The sequence below is a fragment of the Mastigoproctus giganteus genome, chromosome 4, assembly GCF_048544385.1.
Source record: "Mastigoproctus giganteus isolate SK-2022 chromosome 4, ASM4854438v1, whole genome shotgun sequence".
In the NCBI taxonomy this organism is placed as follows: domain Eukaryota; kingdom Metazoa; phylum Arthropoda; class Arachnida; order Uropygi; family Thelyphonidae; genus Mastigoproctus; species Mastigoproctus giganteus.
The window spans coordinates 211,477,842-211,504,872 of NC_143578.1; the positions used below are offsets into that span (position 1 = coordinate 211,477,842).

Below are 27,031 nucleotides of genomic sequence, written 5' to 3' on the forward strand. Positions count from 1 at the left end.
GTTGCAAATGCTCATTTTGGAATATTTTGAGAGCACCTGTCAAATATTACTTAGCTTTGCCCCAACTATTAATAAATATCTTTTGCTTATATTTCTATTTGTGATGCTAGTCATTAAAGTAACATACCATCGTAAAAAACAGTTGGAAATGTGAAATTCCCAGGTGATGCATTTTTGTTAAACACTAGTGTATACAATAATACCCCGAAGTTACGCGATAGGTGGGTCCGACGAAAATCGCTTAAGTCGAATTCGCATAAGTCGGGGTACAACTTTGCATATAAATACATATAAATTTTGTTTAATTGGGACCAAGGACTAACAAAAACACTAGTTTAGAAGAAAAATATTAATAAAATTGCAGTTCTTTATACATATTAATACAAAATATGTATTAAAAAAATAAATGACTTAGGTAAAAAAGTTTTCTATGTCGATGGCTTCATAAAATCTAACAAATTCGTCTGACGACACAGAGACTTCTTTTTTTCACGCAGAATTTCTTTGTAGCACGCTAATAATTTTTTTATATCTTGCTTTGTAGCTATAACGCGTTCTTCGTTGCAGTCTAGGTTTTCTAAAATTTTTAAGCCCTTTTCAATTGAGCTGAGACCTTCTGTCAAGTTTGCAATTGTCACGTGCTTTTCGCCGTTGCCTCATTTAGGCCTGTAGCACGTGCAATATCACATGGTCTTTCATTTCGCTCAAAGCGTTTCACAAGTTCATATTTTTTCTCTATCGACAGAGGCGGACTGGCCATAAGCCTTACCGGGGAAATCTCGGTGGGCCTGTGTGATTTTGGCCATAAACCATAGTATGAGGCCACTATAAATTTTCCCGGGTAAGAATTTTTGACCCAGTCCACCTCTGTTTATCGATAATTGCTTTTCTTTTTCTCTCTGAATCTGCAGTGTCTTCACCAGTACGCTTCCTTTTCACACCTTTTAAGTCTTTTACTCATTTTTAGGGAATAAAGCACAATTATAAAACGAGGAGGCACGCTTGATACGCATAAACAAAGCTGCGCGCATGTAGCAACTGAATAAACAACACCATAAAGGCAGAGACACACTATTAACACCTCACATTTCTAGGGGTTACTACCATAAAAGCAATAAAAATCCAGTTGTGTTTCTGCTAGTGGAATCTGTTATAAACTGGTAGTAAACTCCATCTAATTGCATACCGATAGAATTGTGTTGGTTTTTACGTTATTATGGTGAAATGCGTTTCCCCTAAAACAAATACATTTTCAGAATCTTCTCTTCATTCCTATCGTGTTGCATTCAGTTGGGGTGATTCTGCGTTCGACTGCCATTTCTTGTAAACACAAAGGCGAATCGTGAATAAGCCAATTCGGTTCGTGTTATATTATAAGATATCGTTACCGTATTTATAAATAGTGTATGATTGAATTCGTGTAGTGTAAACACGTGTTATACGAGGACTGACTGTATACGGCTCGACCGACGCGATCCATTTCTCTCGTGAAAACGATGTAATTTCTGACAAACGTTGAGCATGAATTTGAATGCACACATATAAATATGACAGTTGGAATACAAATTCTTGTATATGTGTGCAGCTCATGCGCAGTAAAGTTGAATTTTGTTCATCTTTCGCTCTCACTCTCCACCGTCGCACCGTATATCGATAACATATGAAAAACGACCTTGAAGATAGTGGGCAGCAGTGTTGCCAAACGAAAAAATCAAGAACCGCGTAACTCCGAGTTCGCGTAAGTCGGGGTATTACTGTATATAAGTTTGTAGGTAGAGTGTGGAATAGGTAAAGGACTAATGGAACTGAAATCATAACTATGGAGACAAGAGACAGAAAGTAATAAGTAATTAGAAGTATTTAACGCTGCTTATCATATGATTTCAACGCTTTCTTCGAGGGCCAGCCACCAAAATCAAATGAAAAAAACAGCAAGACATAAGGCCTCTGTTTCTGACATGAAATATATGCAGCATATGGTAGATTTGAAATGCTGGTATAGAAGATAAGGGTTGAAATTTAAATTATAAGGCATACGTATATTTCATGGCTGATCCGACAAAGGCAGAATATAAAGTGAAAGGTTAAAACGAAAGAGGATAACTTAATGAGGTCGAGTTGGTATATGACCGAGGGGGGAGAGGGAGGGCAGGAGAGAGAGAGAGTCTGTACTGCAGTGAACATTTACAAAAAATGTTTCGAATAAGTCTGCTATAAAGTATTTATGGTATATGCTAGTGATCCCATGTGTAAGAAATTGGAAAAAAGCAAGTTAAGGAAATAATCAAAATTAAATTAAATTAAAATTACGGATGTGCATTGGGGGTAAGTATTAAACACACGAAGTAGTACATCCCAGAATAGAGAGGAATAATAAGCTAACTAGTAATAAGGTAAATAGTGCTAAACTTTGTTTGGGCAAGAAAAGTGTTTTATAGCAGAAAAGGAGCATCTCAATATCACATTCGGTAAACTAATGGCTCACGAAAAATAAAAATATAGAATGGTAGGAAAGCGTAAAGAATACGGAAAAAGATCATGCTCAGGCAGTTCAGGGCTCCTATTCCCGTTCTATAGTAGCATCCTCCTCAGTACTTATGTACCCAAAACTTATGTGTCCATTATGGTCGTTGGGTTCCTTCTGCTTAATTTTGGCAGTGTCCCTGGTCCATAAATCATTAATTATTAATAATATATACTGTTACATTCTTGGTAAAATTCTCATAAATAAATTATATATACAGGGTGTCCAAAAAAATGTATACACTTTGATTGTTAATAACTTCTATGTTTATTTTCATAAATTCAATTTTATAATGAAGTAAAAATGTGAGAAAAAATATGTATTAACGCAAGTGTTCAAATTGTCCTCCATTCTCATCCAGGCATTGTTGACATCGTCGAGAAACTGAAGTGTATATATCAACTAAGATATCTCTTGATACTGCTGCACATTCTGCTTGCTGTAATTCAGTGATTGTTGCTGGTTTTGTGGCATAAATTTTATCTTTGAGGTATCCCCATAAATAAAAATCCAATGGTGTTAGATCTGAATAACGCAGAGGGAACTGAATACTGACTCTTCATCCAATCCATCTGTTTGGGAAAGTTTCATACAGATAAGCCCTAACATCGCTACAAAAATAAAATTCATCATCATCCTCAAATAGCTCACGAATGTGTGGGATGATTGATTCCTGAAGCAAGTGCATTTTGCACGCTTTAAAATGTTATGCATGCTGGATTTGGGGATTGCTGTTTCACAAGCTTGCCAGACAGATTTCCTTGGTGTTTGTCGTAAAAGTTACAGCACCTCTTGTGATCTCTTGGATGTGCGAGGTCTTCCTGATCATTGCTTGTGTACCATCCACTTCAAACTTATCATGGATACACAAAATTGTGAGACACGTTGGTGGTTCAGTGTGGTATTCACTCCTAAACCGTCTCTGGACTTCATTGATATTTTCTGACTTCCAATACCACTTCAACACAAAATTCTGCTGTTAAAATGTAAGTCTGGTTTTCTCCATCATTACCACCAACTTGCAACTGAAAAAGAAAAAAGGTTACTGACTTATGGGCTGATAAAGCGTGTATACATTTTTGTTGGATGCCCTGTGTGTGTATATATATATATATATATATATATATACACATACATACACTTTTTTTTTTCTTTTTTTTGTGGGGAAGGGCTATGAAATTGTACCTAGGCCTGAATCCAACAAAACATGCTGAAAATGTGGTGTAAATCTGACTTTTCCGTATGAACTAGTGGCCAAACCAAAACACTGCTATAACTTTAGAACAAAAAAGAGAAAAAGTAGAATAAAAGTCAGACCAATCTCAAATTTTTGGGGATGTTCTTCAGTTCTCAGGTAGGTTTTAAATCAAATTCTCACCCCCCCCCCTCAAAACATAAATAGTTTTATACATTTTAAGAATTTCAGGAGTGCTATCATTTTCTATCAAATTGTTTGATCCTTTATACCAAATTTCATGTTGATAAGTGAACACCCCCCCCCAAATTCCACCTCCAACCAAGAAGTTCTATACAAATCCCACCTTGAGGCTACCTATAATGTACAAAAACAATGAAGTTTGTAGTTTTAATCTTGTAAAGCACTTTATTTCATAATTAAATGCACTTGAAAGGTAACATACAATTAAAATTGCATGTTACCTTTTAGGCATTAACAATTAAAATTGTTAACACAAAATTTTAGCACAGATGTTTATAATTATTTAAGATATTCATAATAGCAATTAGTTTCTCAGGTCCTTAATTCAATACCTGGTTACATGGGGCAACTTTCACACTGCAACAATCAAATTTTTCACTCTTTTTGCACAATAAAACTGCCCTTATTCAACCACTGGTAATTTATCACACCTTTCATGAAGATTTCAGTCTCGATTTCTCTAAAACTTCAAGAAATGCCCATCGAATGAAGAGAAAACCAGGTACTATGTAACTTAAGAAGCTTATGTGCCTTCACATGAATATTTTTTGTTGCCTTCTGTTTTTAGAGTCAATGCTAATACTTTAAATATTACAAAAACAAACTTAACTACTATATTCATAATGGCAGTAAATATTTTTTTAAAAAATAAAATTTTGAAACCTAGTTCAAAGGTGAAATTTTCATGGTATTAAATTATTAGTCACGTGGTTTCATTTTTTTTTTTTTTTTCACTCCAATCTTCAGAAGCCTATAATATCACTGTGCGAATATTTTCTTTTTCTAATTGCAAATGGTTAAAAAAAGATCCATGATAACTTATATACTTTGAATCAAAATCAGTACAGCAAGAAAAGGATTTAGGAGTTACAATCCAGGCAGACATGAAGTTCTCCATGCAGTGCAGACATGTAGCAAGGAGGGCCTATTATGTCATGTTGATGATTTATCAAACAATTGTTTGTAGAGAGAAGGTTATAATTCCACTATATAAGGCAGCTATGAGATGCAGTATTTCAAGTGTATCAAAACCCGATGCAACTGGAATACTGCATCCAGGTATGAAGGGCATACTTATAAAAATAGCCGTCGAGCTTCTTTGAAAGGTATAAACAGTAGCAACATGCCTATGAGATTGGAAAAAGGGCATCCATGAGATAAGCTACAGAAGGAGATTTGACTCAAGTTTATAAGGCTCTGAGAATGAATAGTAGTCAAATAAAGGTAGAATTGATGTAGTAAATGATGCTTGAACTAGGAACATAATTTCAAACTAAAGGGGGGTAGAGTTATAGATTGGAATATAAAAAGATTCCTTTAGCCAGTAAGTTAATTGCTAGAATAAGTTATCTCCATAGGTAGTTGAGGCCAATGGCTTGGGAAAATTGAAAGGCCCGGATGAAATGGTACTTGAGGAGATGAAAAACATAAGTAGTGTGTTAATGTCTTTATTTATTTTTACCTAAGCCAGTAAAAGCCTAGCTTCCTTGCACCGCATTGTCAACACTAATACTAAACCATTTTAGAGATGCAATCTCGAAGTGTAAAGGATGATGGAGTTTCAGTTGCGAAACTATAAATTCTGACCCACCCAATGTGACCTTTAACAACCATACCAAATTAGCCATCACCTCCCCCACCACCCACACACACAGTGGCAGACCAGTTGGTATGGTAGTTTTGCTACTGTAGAGTTTGCCATGATGCCCTCAAACTTTCAAGGACATCCATCACACTTTGTTCTGAAAACAAAACATGCATTTCCACTTTGGTCCTCTAATAATAAAGTTAGTGGTATCATACTGGATGATGAGAATGATCCAATTAGCAGTGCTTGGGCAGAGACTTGGTCACTTCTCTGTAGCATATGTGTAACACCTCCAGAATGCCAGACTTTTATAGTATTTTGATGTGGTGGATATATGAATGGTTATTGATAGTCTCACCAGCATAAAAGTTTAAGCATCAGATGTGATATTTGCTGAACAACTGGACTTTGTCAAAAATCTGTAGACACACACAGATCATGTATGACATGAACATCAGCTCTAACATTCACTTCCAAATGACAGTCCCATTTTTGCAATGCAACGTGCTCAGGCCTCAATGGCTATTACCTCTGAAGAAAATCGAAAATTATCACTAATCTCTCTCTCTCTCTCTCTCTCTCTCTCTTTCCATTGAATTCATTAAGTCTTACAGGTAACCTTTTCCATGTGTATTACATTTATATAATGTGTTCATGGATTGACCTGCACGTTCTGTAGGCTGAATAATTCATGGCGGGCAGTAAGGGGAATGCATATTCTCTCTGCCCAAGAGCAGCTTTATTGAAAAGACCTTTAGGAATTCCTCCAGTCTTCAATAGGAACTGAATCAAAACCTTTCTAAATGCACTACTGCCACAGAGAAAAAAATAACAAAACAATTAATTTTAAAAAAATATGACTATAACACAATAATTTCAAAATAAATTCAGCTTATAATTTTCAAACAACGGAGTTCTTAACTATTAAAGTGAAGGAAGTAAATACAGAAAACCCTCGTATAACAGGTACTTCTACAACACAGTTTTGTTCAAACACGATTGATAAATTTTGGCAATCCTCGCACAACACGGTACTTATATAAACGGTTTCACTCTAACATGGTTAGAGAATTGCGGCAAACCTCACATAACACGGTATTTTTGAGCTTTCGTGCAGGGAAAACCCTGCTATTTTGGATTTAATTTTTCGAAATTTCCATTCTTTTTTGTGAATCCCTGCTGTTGACTCCCTAGTTGGTATTCAAAAAAAAAATTACGGGAAAATCCCCGTATTTTATTTTGTTGGGATATCCGTGTTAGGATCCCATTAGACAGCAGTGTAATTAAACAAAAAGGCACTAAAAATTTATAACCATTTAAAAATAAAATGGAAAATCTTCTGTTAAACTGGAGTTTGTTGCCAGTAAAGGCTGGTTTAAGTGACTTAAAAACTGCTTCTCATTACAGAACATAAGAATTCAAGGGAAAAGGGAATTGGCTGATAATGAAGCTGCCAAGAAGTATGCAGAAGAATTTCAAAAAATTATTGAAGAGCACGGATACACACCACATCAAGTTTTCACTGCCAATGAAAACAGTCTTTGGTGGGAAAAAATGTACAATGGAATGTTTATTTCAAAAAAAGAGTAAAGTCCACCATATTTTAAGTTATCAAAAGATCGTGTAAGTTACTTATGTGCAGTAATGCATCAGGAGATTACATAACACCTATGCTAGTTTATAGCTCCTCTAATCCTGGTGCAATGAAAGGTGTAAATAAAAACAGAAAATCGTTACAATGGATTTTGTAAAAAATTTATTCCAAATCTATTGAAGTGATGGAGGCATGGATACATTTTTAAATTGTGGACTATATTGGAATCATAGCTTTATTGCTCAAAGAAGTAAAACCATCAACATTAAAAGCGTGTTGGCAAAATGTAAGGCCAGGTCAGTTCCTTCAGGAAATATGGTTGAACCAGGAGAAAGCAGAATTGGTGGGATAGTAGAGCTTGCTAAGTCGGTAGGAAGGGAAGGTTTTGATGATATGACTATCGAAGACATTCAAGAATTACTGGTAAAAAAAAAAAAGTGGCTGAAGAAGCGAATTTGGTGGAAATGGCATTGGAGGTAAACCAAATCAATTCAGAGGATGATAGCGCAGATGAAAATTCTGAAGTTCCAAATTTTACCTGAAAAGCATAAGGGAAGGCATAAGCTTAGCCGAGCAATTAGAATCTTATTTTCTAAATGCAAATCCTTCAACTAAAAGGAGCACAGAGTTCAAAAGGGAGCTTCAAACATGCTTAGCTCCATACAATGAAATTTACAAAGATCTATGAAGCAAAAGCAAACAATCGCAGATTACTGATTTTTTTAAAGAGAGCAGAAGATACAGAAAATCCAGATGCTGCAGAAGAAAGCTCAGAAGGTGAAGATATTCTGCAGCAGAGAAAACGTTTTTGTTTGATTGTGCTTAGCAGCAATGAAGAGGAAGAAAATTAAATGAACATACATTATCTGGCATCAATGTATAACGGTTTGTAAGACGTTTGTTCAGTTATTACTATTTTTAATAAAAATTAAGTTTCTGATAGTTATATAAAAATGGTGTATTTTTGATAGCTTTTGGAACTTAACCCCCTCCTTTTATGTACTGGTTCTTAGTCCCATATAACATGGTTTCACACTACACAAGATTTTGTAGGAACCTAACTACCGTGTTATACGAGGGTTACCTGCATACTCATACATCAATTTCTAAAGGAAAGAGTAAGTATAGTCATTTCATTATAAGTAAATATCTAGGAATTCAAGCATAACTATATAGACATACATTAAAAATGTACACAGTTACAATAAAGTGACATACTAAAAACAGTTACACCTTAAAAGTGTAATCTTAGAAAAAAACAAAAGGTGGCCCACTAAATTTACAAATGATATTAGGAATATTAACTTAAATTTATTACCCAAATCTTTTTATAACCAGTACATTATGAATAGGAATAATGTTGCTTTTAAATTTTATGTCAACTTTCAGAAATTGTAAATCAAGACATTTTTAAGAAACTGGAAAGCAAAAAAATGTATTTTAAACTTAAGTGTACTTAGTGTCAGTTTAGCCTTAACCATCAAGTTGCAAGATTAAGCCTAACTTACACTAAAGTTAGGTTTTATCATCTTAATTATATTAATTATGGAAATTTGAAAATAATTGGAAAAATGGATAATTTAATTGCTGCTGCTTGCCTATAATATTTAAGGATGATAAAATTAAATCTGTGTGAGAAAATAGATTAATATAGTTTAACCAAAAACAAATAGTAGACGTGTGGACATATTCATGTATTACTTCTTCACAGATTTTTCTTCACAGTATGTATTACAGAAGTAATGCATATATACATGTACAGTTAGTCCTCGTATAGCACGATAGTTGTGTTCCTAGAAACTGCAAAATCGTGCAATATAAACAACAGGCACTATGGGAAAAATAGAGTTAGGTGCCGACCACCCAAGATTGAACCCACATTTGTAACCAAAACATTATCAAACACAATAAATAATCGTAATAAAATACGTAAGTATTTTATTACGACTATTACGTAATAAAATATTGCTAATGTTTTTGCTTCTATCGTAAGCAAACTTGTTTTTTATTTGATTTTCTATCCAAACAGATGACAGCCGTTCCATCTCTTCCAGTTCTTTGTGTCTTAATCTAATGGATTTTTATTACATTTTGAGTTGTTTCTGGTATGAAAGTGTTTATTTTCTCTGCATTCTTTGTAATTCTCGGCTTTGCCTCATTTAGGCCTATAGCATGTGCAATATCACATGGTCTTTCATTTCGCTCAAAGCGTTTCACAATTTCATATTTTTTCTCTATCAACAGAGGTAGACTGGCCATAAGCCTTACCGGGGAAACCCTGGTGGGCCGGTGCCGGTGTGATTTTGGCCACTATAAATTTTCCCGGATAAGAATTTTGACCCAGTCTGCCTCTGTTTATCGATATTGCTTTTCTTTTTCTCTCTGAATCTGCAGTGTCTTCATCAGGACTCTTCCTTTTCACACCTTTTAAGTATTTTACTCATTTTTATGGAATAAAGCACAATTACAAAACGAGGAGGCACGCTTGATACACATAAACAAAGCTGCGCGCATGTAGCAACTGAATAAACAACACCGTAAAGGCAGAGATACACTATTAACACCTCACATTTTACTAAAGTACATTTCTAGGGGTTACTACCATAAAACAATAAAAACAATTTCCAGTTGCGTTTCTGCTAGTGGAATCTGTTATAAACTGGTAGTAAACTCGATCTAATTGCATTTGTGATTATACCGATTGCTGGAATTGTGTTGGTTTTTACGTTATTATGGTGAAATGTGTTTCCCCTTCACTGATATAAAACACATAAATACATTTTCAGAATCTTCTCTTCATTCCTATCGTGTTGCGTTCGGTTGGGGTGATTCTGTGTTCGACTGCCATTTCTTGTAAACACAAAGGCAAATCGTGCATAAGCGAATTTGGTTCGTGTTATATAAGATATCGTTCCCCTATTTATAAATCGTGTATGATCAAATTCGTGTAGTGCAAACACGTGTTATACGAGGACTGACTGTATTACTTCTGCATAATACAATTGTGTTTGAAAAGGCAACATTTGTAAGTGAAATGTTTCTGAATTTGAAATTTCAAGAAATACAATTTTATCAGTTTAATATGGATTATACACTATCCTCAAAAAAGTATTTGGGCACCTGTTTTCATAGCCAGTTGGACCTTTCCAGATAAACAAGCAAGTCAGACTGCCATATAAGGAAGGTCTATGAGCCACACAGTTTAGTTTTTCTTGTCATGGCATATAGAGCTAAGTTGATTTTGAGAGGAGTGTTATTATTTTCAGATGTCACACTGATGGCTTGATATGTGTGATTACTGACAGCCTACACCAACCAAAGCTGATCATGAGTGATGTCGTCATGAAATGAAAGCAAGCTATTATCACTGCCATCCAGCAATGCACAAGAAGACCACAGAAGCTCACTCCACATGACTGGAGGAAGAGTAATTGGAAGAGTAGCATCTTATCAGACATATCAGCAAAACGTGAACCAGGAGTTTAAAGGCATCAGCTAGGGTTGAAGACTTTACAAATACAGAAGATACACAGCCTTATTTTTCATGGGAAAGTAGAAAATATCCTTGCACTTAGGCAGCAGCCCAAGTGGAAGAATATTTTGAGAATATATTGATATTTTCGATGGGGGAAGAGGAATGTTGTGGTGGAAGCAAAGATAATTCATGAGATGTTGGTATTTCTGCTGCAAAGTTGGGAGGAATTTCTCCTTCAGAACCACTAGACAGTTGTTTCCTGTGACTACAGTGCCCTTCAGAAAGCAATAAGTGAGGATGCACTTGCAAGAATACAAAATTTCTTCAGAAACAGTTAATTGAGGTGCTTTCACTAGGCAGACTGATGCTTGGTTTCTGGACTGACTAGTAGGATCTACATCTCGATCGTGGTGACAATGTGGAGAACAAAGCAGCCTCATTAAATGCATCTTGTGTAAGCATTAAACACAGACCTTCAGGACACACCTCTCACATTTCCTGATGAACATAAACCTGGTGAACACCATTTTCATTATGTTACACATGCTCCCACTGGAGCTCCATCAGTAATTTTCTGTACATAGTACTGCCATCTCATGAAAAGCACTTCAAACAACCAATACATGTTATATAAGTGATGGCATTCATATTTGTGAAATACAAATTAGGAGACCTTAAAACTTAAATGCAGCTCTCACAAATATTGGTTTAATTATCAAGAAGCTATATAAAATATATAAATATAACAGGTATATGTATATATATCAGGTTACATATTACCTTTGAAGAAATGCTATTAATTCCTAAATTTTATATTCCAACAAATGTGTATATATCACCAGCTAGTAACAAAGATATAATTGATACTACCATGTTAGATCATGATAAGAAATGACATGAATATCACAGTCCAACACAGCAGTCTCAATTATATCTTTTTTACTAGCTGGTGATACATACACATTTATAGGAATATGAAATTTAGGAATTAAAAGCTTTTCTACAAAAGGTATTATGTATATACTTCGATTGTGTAGTGTTAAATTTCTGCATTTACAATAGCAACCTCTAATAGAATAATTTCTACCAGACTTGATAAAAACTATAATTACATTACATTGTACAGTATAAAGTTTAGCATTGACAAATGCAAAGTACCGCATATGGGTAAAAGGAACCCCAGAGAAAAGTACCAACTGTGTGCCTCATTTTAGGAAGGATGTAGAGTTGCTTGAGCGAGTACAGAGAAGGGCACAAGATTGGTGGGGGAACAAAGGGGGTCCTCTTCCAAGAAAGGCTAAAGTTCTGCAAATTGCAGCAGCAGCGTCTGGAGACTAGGCACCTCCGAGGTGATCTGATTGAGGTGTATAAGGTCTTGAATGGGCTGAGCAGGCTCAATTCTGCTTTTTTAGATTACGAACCTGAGGGGGACATAAATTCAAATTGAGGAAAGCCAGTTCTAGAACAGAAGTATGGAAATTTGCCTTTAGCCAGTGGGTAGTTGATTGCTAGAACAAACTTCCATTTGTTGTTGTGGAAGTTGATAGCTTAAATAAATTCAAGGAGGAATTGGACAAACTTTTAGAGGGAATGGATGTTTTTTTTTGATTGATGCTACATAAGCTCATAGGCTTGCATCACATGCCTCTACTACTACTAGGTTACATACATATACCAGATGTATATAATTGAAACTTCAAAAATATTATCAGATGAAAGATTTTAAATAACAAAGTTTCTTTTGGAAGTAAATCATGGATTGTTTCAAGGTTAGGAATGCTAAATATTTTTTGAAAGAAAAACTATTTTAGTTCAGCATTTTATTTTAAATTGTCTAACAATGTAGAAATCTAAAATCTACTTTAATCACAACAGTTTACCGAATGATGAACAACCTTTATAATACACCAATACAAAAAAAAATTTGTGAACTTTTGTATCCAAATTCAAATATCAATGGTAGCCATAAATGAGATGAATTTAAAAAAATAATATATAATGGTATATTGGTGAAGATTAGAGCTAGAAAAGGAATTAGAAAATGTAAATTGGAATATCATCAGCTTGGCTGAAACAAGAAGAAATGAATCACTTATAAGTTTATCAAGTGGAAATCTGCTGTACACCAATGGAAACAGTGAAAAGAGCAAAGGTGGAATTGGCTTTCTGGTCCATAATGATATAAAAAACATTTTGGAATTCAAAAGTACATCACCAAGGGTGTCAAAGCTACTACTCAGGATTTCTAAGAGGTACAAACTAAAGGTTATAATGATATATGCACCAACATCAAGCCATGATGATGAAGAGCTTGAAGAAATGTACACCAAAGTTGAGAGACTTCAATGCTAAAGTTGGAAAAAGACAAAACAGCACAGAAAGGGAAACTATAGGAAATTTTGGAATTGGTGAAAGAAATGAAAGAATTGTGGAATTTGCAGAATCTTGGAATGTCAGTAATGAACACTTTTTTCCAAGAAAAGAGGTGAACAGAAAGTGGACATGGAAGAGTCCAAATGAATTAACAGCTAATGAAATCGACTTCATCCTCACTAACAGACGATATATCGTGAATGATGTTACCATCCTGAATAAGGTAAATATTGGAAGTGATCACAGAGTGGTAAGATGCACACTTGATATAGATGTAGGGAAAAAAAGGAAAAAACTGACTCGAGTAAATAATACAAAGGTCTTTGAGATAACAGAAGAGGAGAAAAAGCAGTACGTACTGGAACTTAAGAAAAGGTTTGAGCTCCAGCAGACTTTTCAGGACCAAAATATCGATGAGGAATACAACTTTCTGAAAGTGATAGAGCCCGAGAAACCTATAGGTAAAAACAAATCCAAAGAAGAAAATATTTGCCAAGAAACACTTGTCATGATGAACCAAATGTGACAAATGAAGAGCAAGATAAACACCGACAAGAACAAAATTGAGTATACCAAGATATGCAAAACCATTAGAAAGAGACTCAGAGAGGGCATAAGATTTAACACAAGAAAAGTAGAACAAGCATTAAGGGAAAACATTAAGGAATTAAATCAAGCATTAAGGAATTAAATCAGCAGTCATGAGCAGTAATACAGAAAGCAAATGATACTGAATCTGAAGAATAGTGATGGTGTACTTATAAATAGCAGAGAAGGCATAATTCAAATAAAAGAACACTACTATAAAGAATTATATAAGGAGAAAGGGAATGATGCCAGAAGTGGGGAAGATGGATCACAAATTAGCAACACATACAACATACCTGATATCCTTTCTGATGAGGTAGAACATGCATTGAAGAAGATGAAGAATCGGAAAGCCCCAGGTGAAGATGAAGTTACTGTAGAGTTGTTAAAATCTACAGTAACTTCATCTTCACCTGGTTGAAGAGAGACATGACACAGAAACTGGCAAGACTCTTCACAAAATACATTACAAAAGGTGTAATGCCTAAGGAGTGGAATAATGCAATTATAATTTTGCTGCATAAGAAAAGAAAGGAAAGAAATCAGACATTAGAAATTACAGAACAATTAGCTTGTTGTCCCACATCTACAAATTATTCACAAGGGTCATTACTAACAGATTAGAAAGAATACTTGAGGGGAATCAACTGAAAGAGCAAGCTGGCTTTAGGACAGGATTTTCAACTATGGATCACCTTCATGTAATATTGCAGCTAATAAAAAAAGGAAAATGAATATAAAACACCATTGTGCCTGGCATTTGTGGATTATGAAAAGGCATAGACACCCTATACATAATGATTTTGATGAAAATATATGAGAACGCTACCTCCTTTATTAGACTAGACTAGACAAAGACAGTAGCATATTTAAAATTCGAGCGTGGGCATTCAAGGTGAGTGGACATGCTTCGTCAGGGCTCTTCAGTTTAATGGATTGGATTACTGTTGATTATTGCTTTTAAATATTTGATTTATTTAGAATATTGTTGGATTATTTTGTTATAGGTTTTCCTGTAACAGTTTGATTTTTATAATATTATAGATATTTTTTAAAGTTAATTTTCACTGATATTTAGCTAATTTTATAATGGTAATTATGAGATCTGCCTTAAACACATCACAGGGTATCGTGACTCACACGGAAATAGCCAATGGCGATTTACATGTGAGTCATTATTTAATCCGTTGCGGAACCTGTGGAATGTTTTCCAAGGTCGACCTGGTGACTAATCATAGCTCACCTGGGGATTCTTTTCTTTGTGATCGATATAAGGAGTGCACTGATCTTAAATTACAATGTGGTGCACTGATGGAACAATTTGAGTCACTGAAAAAACAGGTGCGTGCCCTCGAGAATAATGCATCTAGGAGCTTGTCAGGGACTCGAGACTTCAGCCATCTACCAAGTGATGCACTCCCGATTCAGGCCTCAAAACAGAAAAACCAAGTGCAAACTACTATGGTTCAAAAGGACTTTGTTTTATTAGGAGACTCTATTGTCAGGGAAACGGGGAATATTTTTTGTAATAAGGATAGGTGGAGTAGAACCAGGGTATGTCTGCCGTGAGCAACTACTAATGATGTCACCAACAGATTGTCAGATTTTAAGGGGAGTAAAGAGAATATTATTATTCATGTGGGGACTAATGACATTAAACATACACAATCTGACGATTTGTTGGAAAACTACAGGACCATGCTGAGGAAATGCTGCAAGCTAGGCCACAATGTCTATGTGTCTGCAATTCTGCCCAGACACAACAGGAGGGATTATATGTTAAAAGCCTTGTGGATTAACTCAAGACTTGGACTCTGCAAGGCTTTGGGGGGGGGGATTTCTATCAGCTTGGCCCACACTTGTAGGTAGAAGGAATTTGTTTTGTAAAGACAGGATACACTTAAACAAAGGTGGTGCAAAAGTTTTTGCTAGTATTATTGAGGATACCTTAAAGGTTCAGGGAAACCGCTAGTTAGGGGGATATGGGTAATACTGACACACGTTTATCTGATAATATTGGTCAAAGTAACTCTTGCACATACCTCAAGAGTTCTTATCTGTTTCCCAAACTGGACATATCTAGATGTTCTGAGGGCAGAAATGTTTCAAGTGAGCAGATAGCTAATGCCAGGGAAGAGAAAACTTCAAGGGTTGTGTTAGGGTTGTTAAATATACAAGAACAGTAAGTCTTAATTGTTTATATAGTAATGTTAGAAGTGTCGTCAATAAAATGAGCAAATTCGAACTGCTGGTTAAAACAAGTACCGCGGACATAACAGGGCTTACAGAAACGTGGTGCTACCCGGAAATAGGAGATGATGAGTTTCAGTATGGCTTGTATAATGTATTTAGGAAAGATAGGGTAGATAGAAGGGGTGGTGGGGTAATGCTTCTTATCAGAAGCAGCCTGTGTGCGACAATAGCTTTCCCAGATTCAGACGCTTCACGTGCTAGTATAGAATCTGTATGGTGTGAGATAGTTGGAAACAAAAGGTATAATGCGAGTAGGAGTAATCTACAGACCAGGTGATTGTGAAGATTATGACGAAAGTCTCTACATGCAAATGGAATGGGCAAGTAAACATCAATGTCTTATTATGGGTGATTTCAATTTGCCTCTAATTGATAGGAGAAAATGGGAAGGAAACTCTACATGGGGAACAAAATTTTTAAATCAACTAGATGACTGTTATTTGTATCAACATGTCAGGGAAAGTACTAGAGAAAAGAATATCCTAGACCTCATCATCACCCCTGAATCAGATAACATAACAGGGCTAACAGTAGAGGAACCAGTAGCAGTAAGTGATCACAGAGTTCTATGGTGGATGATGAACAGAGAGGTAGCAGTAGTAAAAGGCAAAGGAATGGGTTATAATTTCAGAAAAGGAAATTGCAATGCCTTAAGGTGCTACATGGCCTTTATTAACTGGGTAGATAAGAACAGAGAACGAATACAACTGAACTGTGGTATGCTTTTAAAACATTAATCACAGACACCTCGAATGCGTATTTACCATTAAAAAAATACTCCACGAGGAGGGTTCCAAGTTGGATGAATAGTGAAGTTGCCACATTACTTGAGCAGAAAAAGGTGGCATGGAAAAGTTACAGAGCAATAAAAAGTACTGAAGCCTATAACAGCCACAAGATGATCTGTAATAGAGCCACAGAAAAGGTTCAACAGGCAAAGGCAGTTTATGAGAAATCACTAGCAAACAGAGCAAAGGGGGGGGGATAAAGAATTCTTCACATATATAAATGCTAGGAAGAGCAGGACAAACCAAACCTGATCGGACCTTTATGTAAGGGAAAGGTGATAGTATTAAATACACCAGCTGCCATTGCAGATGAACTTAACAGTTATTTTGCATCAATATTTACAGAAGAAAAACCTTTTGTGGCAATGGGAAATTGTGGAAGCAAAGTTGAAAAAATATGTAATTAATGATATTGAAATTTTGCAAGATTATTTAATGAAAAAATTTGAGCCTACAGGCCAGTAAGGCTCCTGGAGTTAATGATATATACCCTATAATCTTAAGGGAGGCAGCAAGTGAGTGCATTGAACCATTGAGGCTAATTATGTGAGCATCACTAGACTCTGAGGAGATTCCGTTGGATTGGAAAAGTGCCAATGTATCTCCCATACATAAGAGTGGTTCTAAGAGTGAAGTGGAAAATTATCGACCTGTCAGTCTGACTTCAGTGGTAGGGAAAATCATGGAGGCAATGATCAAGGGTGGAATTCAGGATCATTTGGATAGAATTGAAATTCTCAAGGATACTCACAGCAAGGTTTTGTAAAGTGAAAATCATGTTTAACAAATCTGGTTCATTATTTTGAAAGGGTCGCTCATGAGCTGGATTTCGGGAATAATTTCAACATTGTTTATTTAGATTTCAGCAAAGCTTTTGACTCAGTCCCACATGAGCAGTTGCTTTATAAGCTGGAACAGGTTGGAATCACTGGGAAAATCCTTAGATGGATAGAAGGATGGCTTCAGGGCAGGAGACAGAGGGTTGTGATAAATGGCTATTCCTCACATTGGGTTGATGTAAGAAGTGGGGTTCCCCAAGGATCAGTATTAGGACCACTGTTGTTTTTAATTTTCATAAACGACATCAATGAAGGGATAGAGGGCGTGATGTCTAAATTTGCAGATGATGTTAAAATTGGTAGAGTAGTTAATGATCACTGTCAAGCCGAGCTTCTTCAGAGAGACCTAGATAGACTTCAGGAATAGTCAGAAAAATGGCAGCTATGCTTTAATCCAACAAAGTGTAAGGTATTACACCTGGGAAACAGTAGTCCCAAAATAACTTATTCACTTGGTGGAGTTCAACTAAACCCAGTACTGGAGGAAAGGGACTTGGGTGTTACGATACAGTCAGACATGAAATTCTCTGAGCATTGTAAACAGGTTGCAAGGAAGGCCCATGGTGTACTATCGATGATCTATCGAACTTTTGCAAGTAGAGATAGGGACGTGATAATCCCATTATATAAGGCTTTTGTTAGACCACACTTTGAATACTGTGTTCAAGTATGGAGACTGCACCTAAAGGAAGACATCGAGCTTCTTGAAAGTGTGCAAAGAAGGGTAAATCGCCTGGTGAGATCGGCAAAAGGGCGTCCTTATGAAGAAAGACTTCGAATATGTGGATTGCAGAGTTTGGAAATTAATCACCTTAGAGGAGATTTGATTGAGGTGTTTAAGGCTCTGAGAGGCATCAATAAAATGAATGAGGACGAAATTTTCAAGATTATAAATGATGCTAGAACTAGAGGACATAAATTCAAGTTATGGGGGGAGATGTTTAGATTGGACTGCAGGAAGTTTTATTTTAGCCAGCAAATTATAAATTACTGGAATAAGTTGCCTACATGGGTGGTAGAGGCTGACAGTTTGGGGAAATTCAAAGGTCATCTGGATAGTACCTTCAGGTGAGGGAAATGCATAAGGATGATAGGTTTAATTTCCTTTTCTTTTATTAATTATTAGTTTTTTTTTTGGCTGGTGTAGCATAAGCCATAGGCTTTCTTGCACCATGTAGCCATTACTAATACTAATACTAAATAGGGAAGGGAGTTCGACAAGGAGACACAATATCTCCAAAGTTGTTTACTGTTGCCCTTGAGGAAGCTTTCAGAAGATTGGACTGGTCACAGAAAGGAGTCAATGTGAATGGAGAGTACCTAAACCATTTATGATTTGCAGATTACATTGTGATTATAAGCCACGATCCCGAAGAATTAGAGGAAAACCTTAAACAGTTATGCATATATAGTAAGGATTTCAGACTAAAGATGAATATGGCTAAAACAAAAGTAATGATGTACAAATATGCCACAGAAAAGGATATAATCATTGCAGGAGCAATAATTGAAAAGGTGAATTCATATACTTATCTTGCACAAGTAATTAGCTGTAATAATGATAAATGGCTGGCAAGAGAAAAAAATTTCAGATGGATAGAATTTCGTTCAGAAAATATAGTCACGTACCGAGGAGCAATATCCCAATTTGTCTGAAACGTAAAATAATGAACCGATGTATACTCCCCACCGTGACTTATAGAAGTGAAACTTGGGCACTCACCAAAAGAATGGAAGAGAAGTTGAAAACTACATAGTGAAGAATGGAATGAATCATATTAGGAATCAGACTTTTGGATAAGAAGAGAAACACATGGATTAGTCAGCAAACACAAGTAAAAGTCATTCTTATCAAACCTAAAGAACTGAAATGGACTTGAGCAGGACACATTGCTTGTAAGACATGACAGATGGACTAAGAAAATAACAGAATGGCACCCAAGAGGAGCCAAAAGAAAACCTGAAAGGCAACAACAGAGATAGCAAGGTGAAATTCATAAGTTCGTGGGTAGTAAATGGATGGCCATTGCACAAAACAGAAGAAACTGGAAAGTTGCTGAAGAGGCCTTCACCTGCAATGGATTGAAAATGGATGGTGGTGGTGATGATGATTCAATAATAGAGAAAACATTTCTTATTTCTCAAAAATTATTTACCATTGTGAAAAACTGTAAAGTAAAGCAGGAAATGATCAACTCTTTTGACTTCTCTGGCTAATGTGCATATTCATTACAAAACATAAATTAGAATAGTTACAAAAGAAATTAAACTAAAACAATGGTTTAACAAGAAATTGCTACCATTTTTAAAAACTAGGAATTATTATGCTTTTAGCAGAGCAAAATCTTCATACTCCTCACTTGTCACAAAATGAAAGTTATATAATCATAACAAACTTTAATAAGCTCAACCTACCTAACAGCATCTATCCTCCGATCTTGACGAACTAGCTCAACAAACTCTTGCTGTCTCAAATTGAATTCTAACGAACTCTACAAATATATATTAAAATTGCAATAGTACAATCTCTGAAAAAAATTAAGATACAAATGTTGTCATTTATAAACAATAATGGCATATTTGTATTAATACAACAAAAAAAATGGTATATTATGCAGAAACTATAGTCTATATGTCTAAGCAAAATAGCCATGACATTTATGGTTAGTTACAGCAAACCCAAATTGTAGCATAATCGTATTATTAAAGTACATTATTTTTAATTAAGCAAATCTTAAAAGATTCAATTAAAAGTAATAACGTAGACTATAAAAAGCTTCAGATAAAGAAAAGGTAATGCTCCACTGCATTGCCTCTGTTTTATTTTAACCACAGGTACAGATTCTGGATAGAAGGGAAAAACAAAGTGTGGGGTCTGTCTGAGGAGGGAGGGGTTGGAAGTTATCAATGGTTCCTCTAATAGTCTTGTTTACAGATTTCTGGATATTGATTGTTTGTAAGTATAAGTTATGTCATTTAGTTCCTGTTGTAAGTTGTTTGCTGAGCAAATTTTGAGAGCTCCCAAGGTCACACTTTTTATGATGCTGATTTTTTATTAACATAAGGTGGTTCTAATAAAAGTTTAAAACTGATAATCTATCAGTGGGCTTTCTGTAAGGTGAAGAGCTTAATTTATTTTTAATGCTAGCATTTACATCCAAAAAAAAAAAAAAAAAAAAAGGAGTGTTTTATCTGCACATTTTTCCATTGTAAGATTCACAACGTTCTTGGAATGTGTTGAGCATTTCTGATACTTGGTTCCATATTAGAAAAATATCAACAAAACTGAGCTATATTTGTGAGGGCAGTGTGAGGGATGAGTTAATTCCTCAGAGTTTGAAATCATCCATGTAAATTTCTACCAAAAGGGGGGTTACTCGTACTTAGGCCTTTTTTTTTTTTTAAACAAACCATCCATCCCCCAATCCAGGATAACTCCCTTCATTGGAATGTCAACTATCACTGATAAGAGACAACAAAAACAAAGCCATCAGAATAATCCACAAAATAATTATAATCCCAAGCTAGTCTCCAAACTTTCACTTAGGTTAGATTTCCAGATGTTAGCAGCAGCCCACAACAGCAACTTCTCACTCCCTCCCTATGGCATTCAGTGTATCTAGCAGTGAAAAGAAGCCTTACATCCAATGAAGATAATGGTAAATTAACACCTGATCGTTCTTTCTTCCTGACCTCCTTTCTCCAGACACACTCCTCCTGCTTCACTGTATCAGTAGTTCACGATGGGATGAATGTATGCAATATTTATTCCAGACTGTAAGCAAAACTTAGGATGTAATTTCATAATTGTATATCTATTCCAATTCCCCAAAGGCAAAGGAATCTGGAACAAGTGTTCCAAAACATGTGAATTCTTGTAATTATTTCATTTTGTGTAAGCCCATATTGTCCTAGATTATGAAAGGTTGTACCTGCCTATGACAATTTTTGAAATTATTATAAATATAAAAACAGCTACTATTACTTGTAAACACAGTTAAACAGATGGCATCATTTCCTTAGAGGGAAATGATGCCATCTGTTTAACTGCGTTTATAAGTACATACACAAATGATGTCATGAAATCAGTACACACGAATGTAATTTGTTGAAGTGTCAAAGCAACCTTCAAAACATGTACACATGAGCTTATTCCACAAGAACCCACATAGGAAATTCAATATATATATATATATATATATATACAGGGTGTTTCAGTTAAACGTTTCAGAACTTCTAAGAGGGGTAGGGTACATCCTGACAACTCGAAATCATATAGCAATGTGGGGTCGGAAATGCTTTCCTGAAGCGGTGTTGTACACAGAAGCACCATAAAGAAAAGAGACCGTAAGTGAGAAATCGTTTTAATAATACATGAAAAGAAGCAAAAGGTACATGGATTAAAGTAAGTGTTCGAAGTTTCTTCCACGGGCTACAATGCACGCCTCACATCTCCGACGCATGGACATCCGAACATTCTGGAATACTCCAGGCGAATTTCGAATTTCTTGAACAAGAACGCCAAGTTAGTAGGATGGATGATTACACGAACGCAGAGTTAGCCGATATGCATTTGGCGTACGGGGCTGCAAATTGTAGTGGGCCAGCCGCACAGCGTTTGTACGCGGAACGATATCCGACGAGGCGTATTCCCAGTCATAATTTCTTTGCAAGACTGCACCAGAGGTTAGCTGAGAGAGGTTCATTTGAAAGAGCTGACAGGGACAGGGTAAGAACAGCACGGACTCCAGCCGTCGAACAGAATGTGCTGCAGCATGTACAGGGGAATCCAAGAACGAGTACACGAAGTCTAGCAAACGCAGTCGGGGTTTCCCATTGCAGCGTCTGGAGGATTCTCCGAGAACAAGACATGCATCCGTTTCACGTGCAGCGTGTCCAGACACAGCAACCGGAGGATTATGCACCTCGTATTGCTTTCGCACAGTGGTACCTTGGAAAATGTGCTACAAATCCCCTTTTTCCTGCTGAAGTGTTGTTTTCCGATGAGGCATCCTTCACAAGGGAAGGAATTTTCAACACGCATAACGACCATATCTGGGCGGTCGAGAACCCGCATGCAATACGACGTCGTGCAGCACAGATTCGATTTTCGGTCAATGTATGGGCCGGTATTATGGGAGATCACCTCATCGGACCTTACCTGTTACCGTGTCGTCTAACCGGACCGATCTACTTGATCTTTCTGCAGCAAGTATTGCCACAACTTTTGAGAGATGAACAGATTTCTGCATCGACGCAACAGACAATGTGGTTCCAACACGATGGAGCCCCTGCCCATTATAGCGGAGATGTTCGTAACTACCTGGATGTCACATTTGGTCAACAGTGGATCGGACGTGGTGGTCCCGTGCGTTGGCCTGCTCGGTCACCCGACCTATCATGTCTTGATTTTTATTTCTGGGGTCATATGAAATCGCTAGTTTATGACACCCCTGTTGACAATGCTGAGGAGCTGGTGGCAAGAATCGCAGTAGCTGCCGAAGAAATTCGAAATTCGCCTGGAGTATTCCAGAATGTTCGGATGTCCATGCGTCGGAGATGTGAGGCGTGCATTGTAGCCCGTGGAAGAAACTTCGAGCACTTACTTTAATCCATGTACCTTTTGCTTCTTTTCATGTATTATTAAAACGATTTCTCACTTACGGTCTCTTTTCTTTATGGTGCTTCTGTGTACAACACCGCTTCAGGAAAGCATTTCCAACCCCACATTGCTATATGATTTCGAGTTGTCAGGATGTACCCTACCCCTCTTAGAAGTTCTGAAACGTTTAACTGAAACACCCTGTATATACACCTGCATTTGTGAAAGGGTTAATGACTCCATCTTAATAAGTTTCTTGGTAAATCAGCCATGCTTTCTGCTTGAATTTTTCTGCCATCTTTTGTAGTAGGATACACAAAAATGTTTGGCATTATTGAAATAGTTTCCTAAAACAATGTTTCTCTGCCTTAGGTTTTTAGTTGACAATCTGAGGATGCTGTTGTCCCTCCAGGGATAGTGAAAGTATATGGGTTGTGTCTCATTAGAAACAACTCTGATGACAGTCCATCAGAGTTACTTTTATATTTTTATTTGTCCATCTGCAGACAAATAGTTTTTTTTTTTAATGAGCCCTAGGCTAATGTAGAAACTGAAATAGTTTTAGGAAACTATTCAATTTCATCTGAATTAACCTATATTGAAATGGTATACCCTGTTTCTTAACATACTTTAGTTTGGTATTATATCTGTTGTGAAGTATTTTTAATTCAATGATATAATTTCAGTGAAGAATGGTTTATATGGCTCAGGTGAATGAGAGTTAAATCACTTTTGATTGAAAGTCACATTACAGTTAGAAGATAACCAATGAAATTTTTTAAAAATCACTTGCATCAGAGTACTGTAAGTAAGATAATCAAACTGCCCATTACGAGTTTGTTGTAACCAACATAAATATCATTATCTAGCACTGTGTTCTAAATATTTGCAAGGATATAGACTTTAGTTTGCACCCTGTATGGCTACAGCTGTCATAAATAAGAGAGAGAGAGAGAGAGAGAGAGAGAGAGAGAGAGAGAGAGAGAGAGAGAGAGAGAGAGAGAGACTTATTCCCAACTGAGAGCATATAACAATGTAATATATTCTAGGGTATGGCAACCTGCTGCATGTAGCACTGGGTAGTGGCATGTACTTTGCATTAGCAACATACTTCTCCACTGGAACAGTGCTTTCTCATTTAGAGTAGTGAGTCTGGTGGCAAAATGCCTCACAGATTGATGCAGTAAGCAGCAAACCTACCACTTTGCTCACTGCTGCATTACAGAATGAAACTAAGCCTTTCTTGTATAATAATAACAAATGAAGTTAAAAAGAATCTAGATGTAAGCAGAAAATAAATTGTAAAAATATTGCGATATACCTTTAGTTAACTTTAAACAGCATGGTGAAAAGCAAGTCAGCAATTTATGGATATCTACAACAAAAAGGGACTGCAATGGGGAGAAAATTAATTGTCTTATACAAAATGGAACACTGTTGCTTTCTATTAATGGAATTACTCTCATTTACGGAAAGTGCTATAAAATTATGAACCTTTTTTTTTTTTTTTTTTAAAAGGTATGGTACTAAGTATTTTCAGTTTGGTGAATCAGAAGACTGACACAATTTTAACATGGCAAGAAAGATTTTAATATGGCATGGAAAGAAAAGCAAACTGCTTTGGAAATTGATTTTAATGTAAAAAAAAAATTTTTACCTCCTTATAATTAAAATATTTAATCTTACTTAATACCCAGATGAAAGAAAACTTAATATCAATATCTCAGTCAGCAAGAAAAGCCCAACAAAAAATTAACATTATAGTAACACAATGATATCAAGATTTAACTGAGTGATTTAACCAGCTAAGTTTGGGTAGAGTTTTTAGCATGATGACAAAGTATGTATAAAATTTGGATTTTGTCCAATAACGATAAACAACATATACACATTACCTACCATTCATCTGTTATGCTTTGCACTGTATGTGTGCGAGCGTGTCACACTATCATAGAATTTAGACACCAGCACAGCATTTTTTTTGAAAAAATAAATGTTCGATCAGTGTTATTCTCCTCAACAACATGCCTAAAAGCCAAACCTATTTTTTTCATATTTCAACATTATCATGATGTTATAAACAAGGTCGATCTATACACAGAACTATGATAGTGAAGATGATATGGAATTGCTCAAAATATTCAATAGAGCACATAGTAGCAACAGTTCCAGGTCAGTGGCTTAGTGGAAGGCTAAGCAAACCTCCACAATGCTGTGGGGGCTCCTGTATCTAGATAGATTCCCAAGCAGCTCTTAAATAACATAGAAAATAAGTTATCTTAAAAAAATGCTACATAATTGTATGTCCAAGGCCTGTCCCCCCCAAACAGTTTTAATTTTAAGGTGGGGCTCTATTCTTCGCTATATCACTGTTCCAACAAAAAAATGGCTGCAGTCCAAACCTCAAAAATGGATGCAGTTCATCCCATGTTTATTGAGTGGAATGGTGCACAGATAATGCAAATTTATTAAAAGAAGGAATGAAACACTTTTAGCCTACATGACATCTAAATATCTGTTTATTTCCAGTTGGAAATTATATACAGACTGAAATCAGACTTTTCATAATATGTTCCTACACACTCATCAGTGATTACTATTATTGCCACTTCATCAATTATAAAGAACAGAATGGCCAAACATTTGATATATAGATCCCATATCAAACTTTTGGCCATTCTGTTCTTTGTAATGAAATAGAAAAATGACAGTAATTACTGATGAATTGGTACAAACGTACCACAAAACATCTGATCTCTATATGCATATAATATCCAGCTGAAACAAACATATTTAGATCTGATCACATATGTTACAAATGTTTCATTCCTTCTTTTAATATAGTTGATCCATATCATGAGAACTCTTCTCCAAACACTATTATGAGGATAATACGTTGGCAAGTGTTCTTCAGAAATTATCTAAACTGGCATCATACCAGGATAATGCATGGTACAACTTATTCCTCCAGTCTATATATGAAAGATCTACAATTAAAATGAAAGGCATACAAATGCTAACAGGCAGTTAACACACTCCATTAATTCCTGCACCACTAAACCAAAAGTTTGCAAACACAGCTATCAAGATTTTATAATCAACTACTTCAAGGAATACAGTTTTTCTCCATAAATCTTCTTGGCCTACTGGATCAACTACTGACTGCTATATCTCTCATAACTTTTCACAACACTGACTGGAAGATTCAACTGGATTGCAATAGAAAGCAATGGCAAACTTATTTTCTATTTTACAATGACCGATATGGTATCCAACAATCAAATGCTTACACGTCTTTGACATTCTTTAAGCATTGTCCTACCCATACTGAGTGCCATTAATATCTGTGATGCACTGTAGACATTTTTATAACTGCTCCTACCTTGTATATAGCTCACTTGATCTATTTCACTATTCTTACTGTTGTTACCTTTGAGGGTATTGTGCGTAGCACTTGTCTATAAAGTAATGATTAAAATAAAGTTATAGATTAGAAAATTTCATTATGAAGCATACAAATGATACATATTGCAATTCAAAATACTTAATTAAAAAATATTAACTACACGAAAATATTAAATCATTAAATTAAATCAAAGAGGGACACAAGGATTTGCACACGCCTATGTCTATTACATTTTATACCATATACCTTTAATTTCCTTAGCTTTGATTTGTTATCATAGCACCAGTTTAAACATTTTGATGTATCTTTACTAGACAATGATTCTTCCACTTCTTTGGATACAAGAAACAGGTCAATGTTGGTCAGATCCTATAAGAGTAATAAGAAAACAGTGTGTGAAAAGAAGTGAGGCTGCAAAAATTCTCTAACATGGCATATCTATAATCTTGAGTGCTAAATACAGAGTATAAAAACAGACAAGAAGAAAGTGAGTTTACCTGCATATTTAACCCCCCATCTCCTTTTGAGAATTTTATATCCCACGATGATGGGAAAAAATATGA

General features: G+C 35.8%; 1 protein-coding gene across 4 annotated transcripts in view; it reads right to left on the bottom strand.

Annotated features, from left to right (window-relative positions):
• The window catches only part of Kaz (E3 ubiquitin-protein transferase Katazuke), a 157,322-nt gene that overhangs the window by 18,098 nt on the left and 112,193 nt on the right, over positions 1–27,031 (bottom strand). For all 4 annotated transcript variants that reach the window (XM_090371159.1, XM_090371160.1, XM_090371161.1 and 1 more), the window contains 2 exons: positions 26,715–26,837; positions 19,876–19,952 (listed from right to left, as the gene is read on the bottom strand). In XM_090371159.1, coding sequence (XP_090227285.1) covers positions 19,876–19,952; positions 26,715–26,837 — 200 coding nt within the window. The remainder of the gene's footprint in view (positions 1–19,875; positions 19,953–26,714; positions 26,838–27,031) is intronic.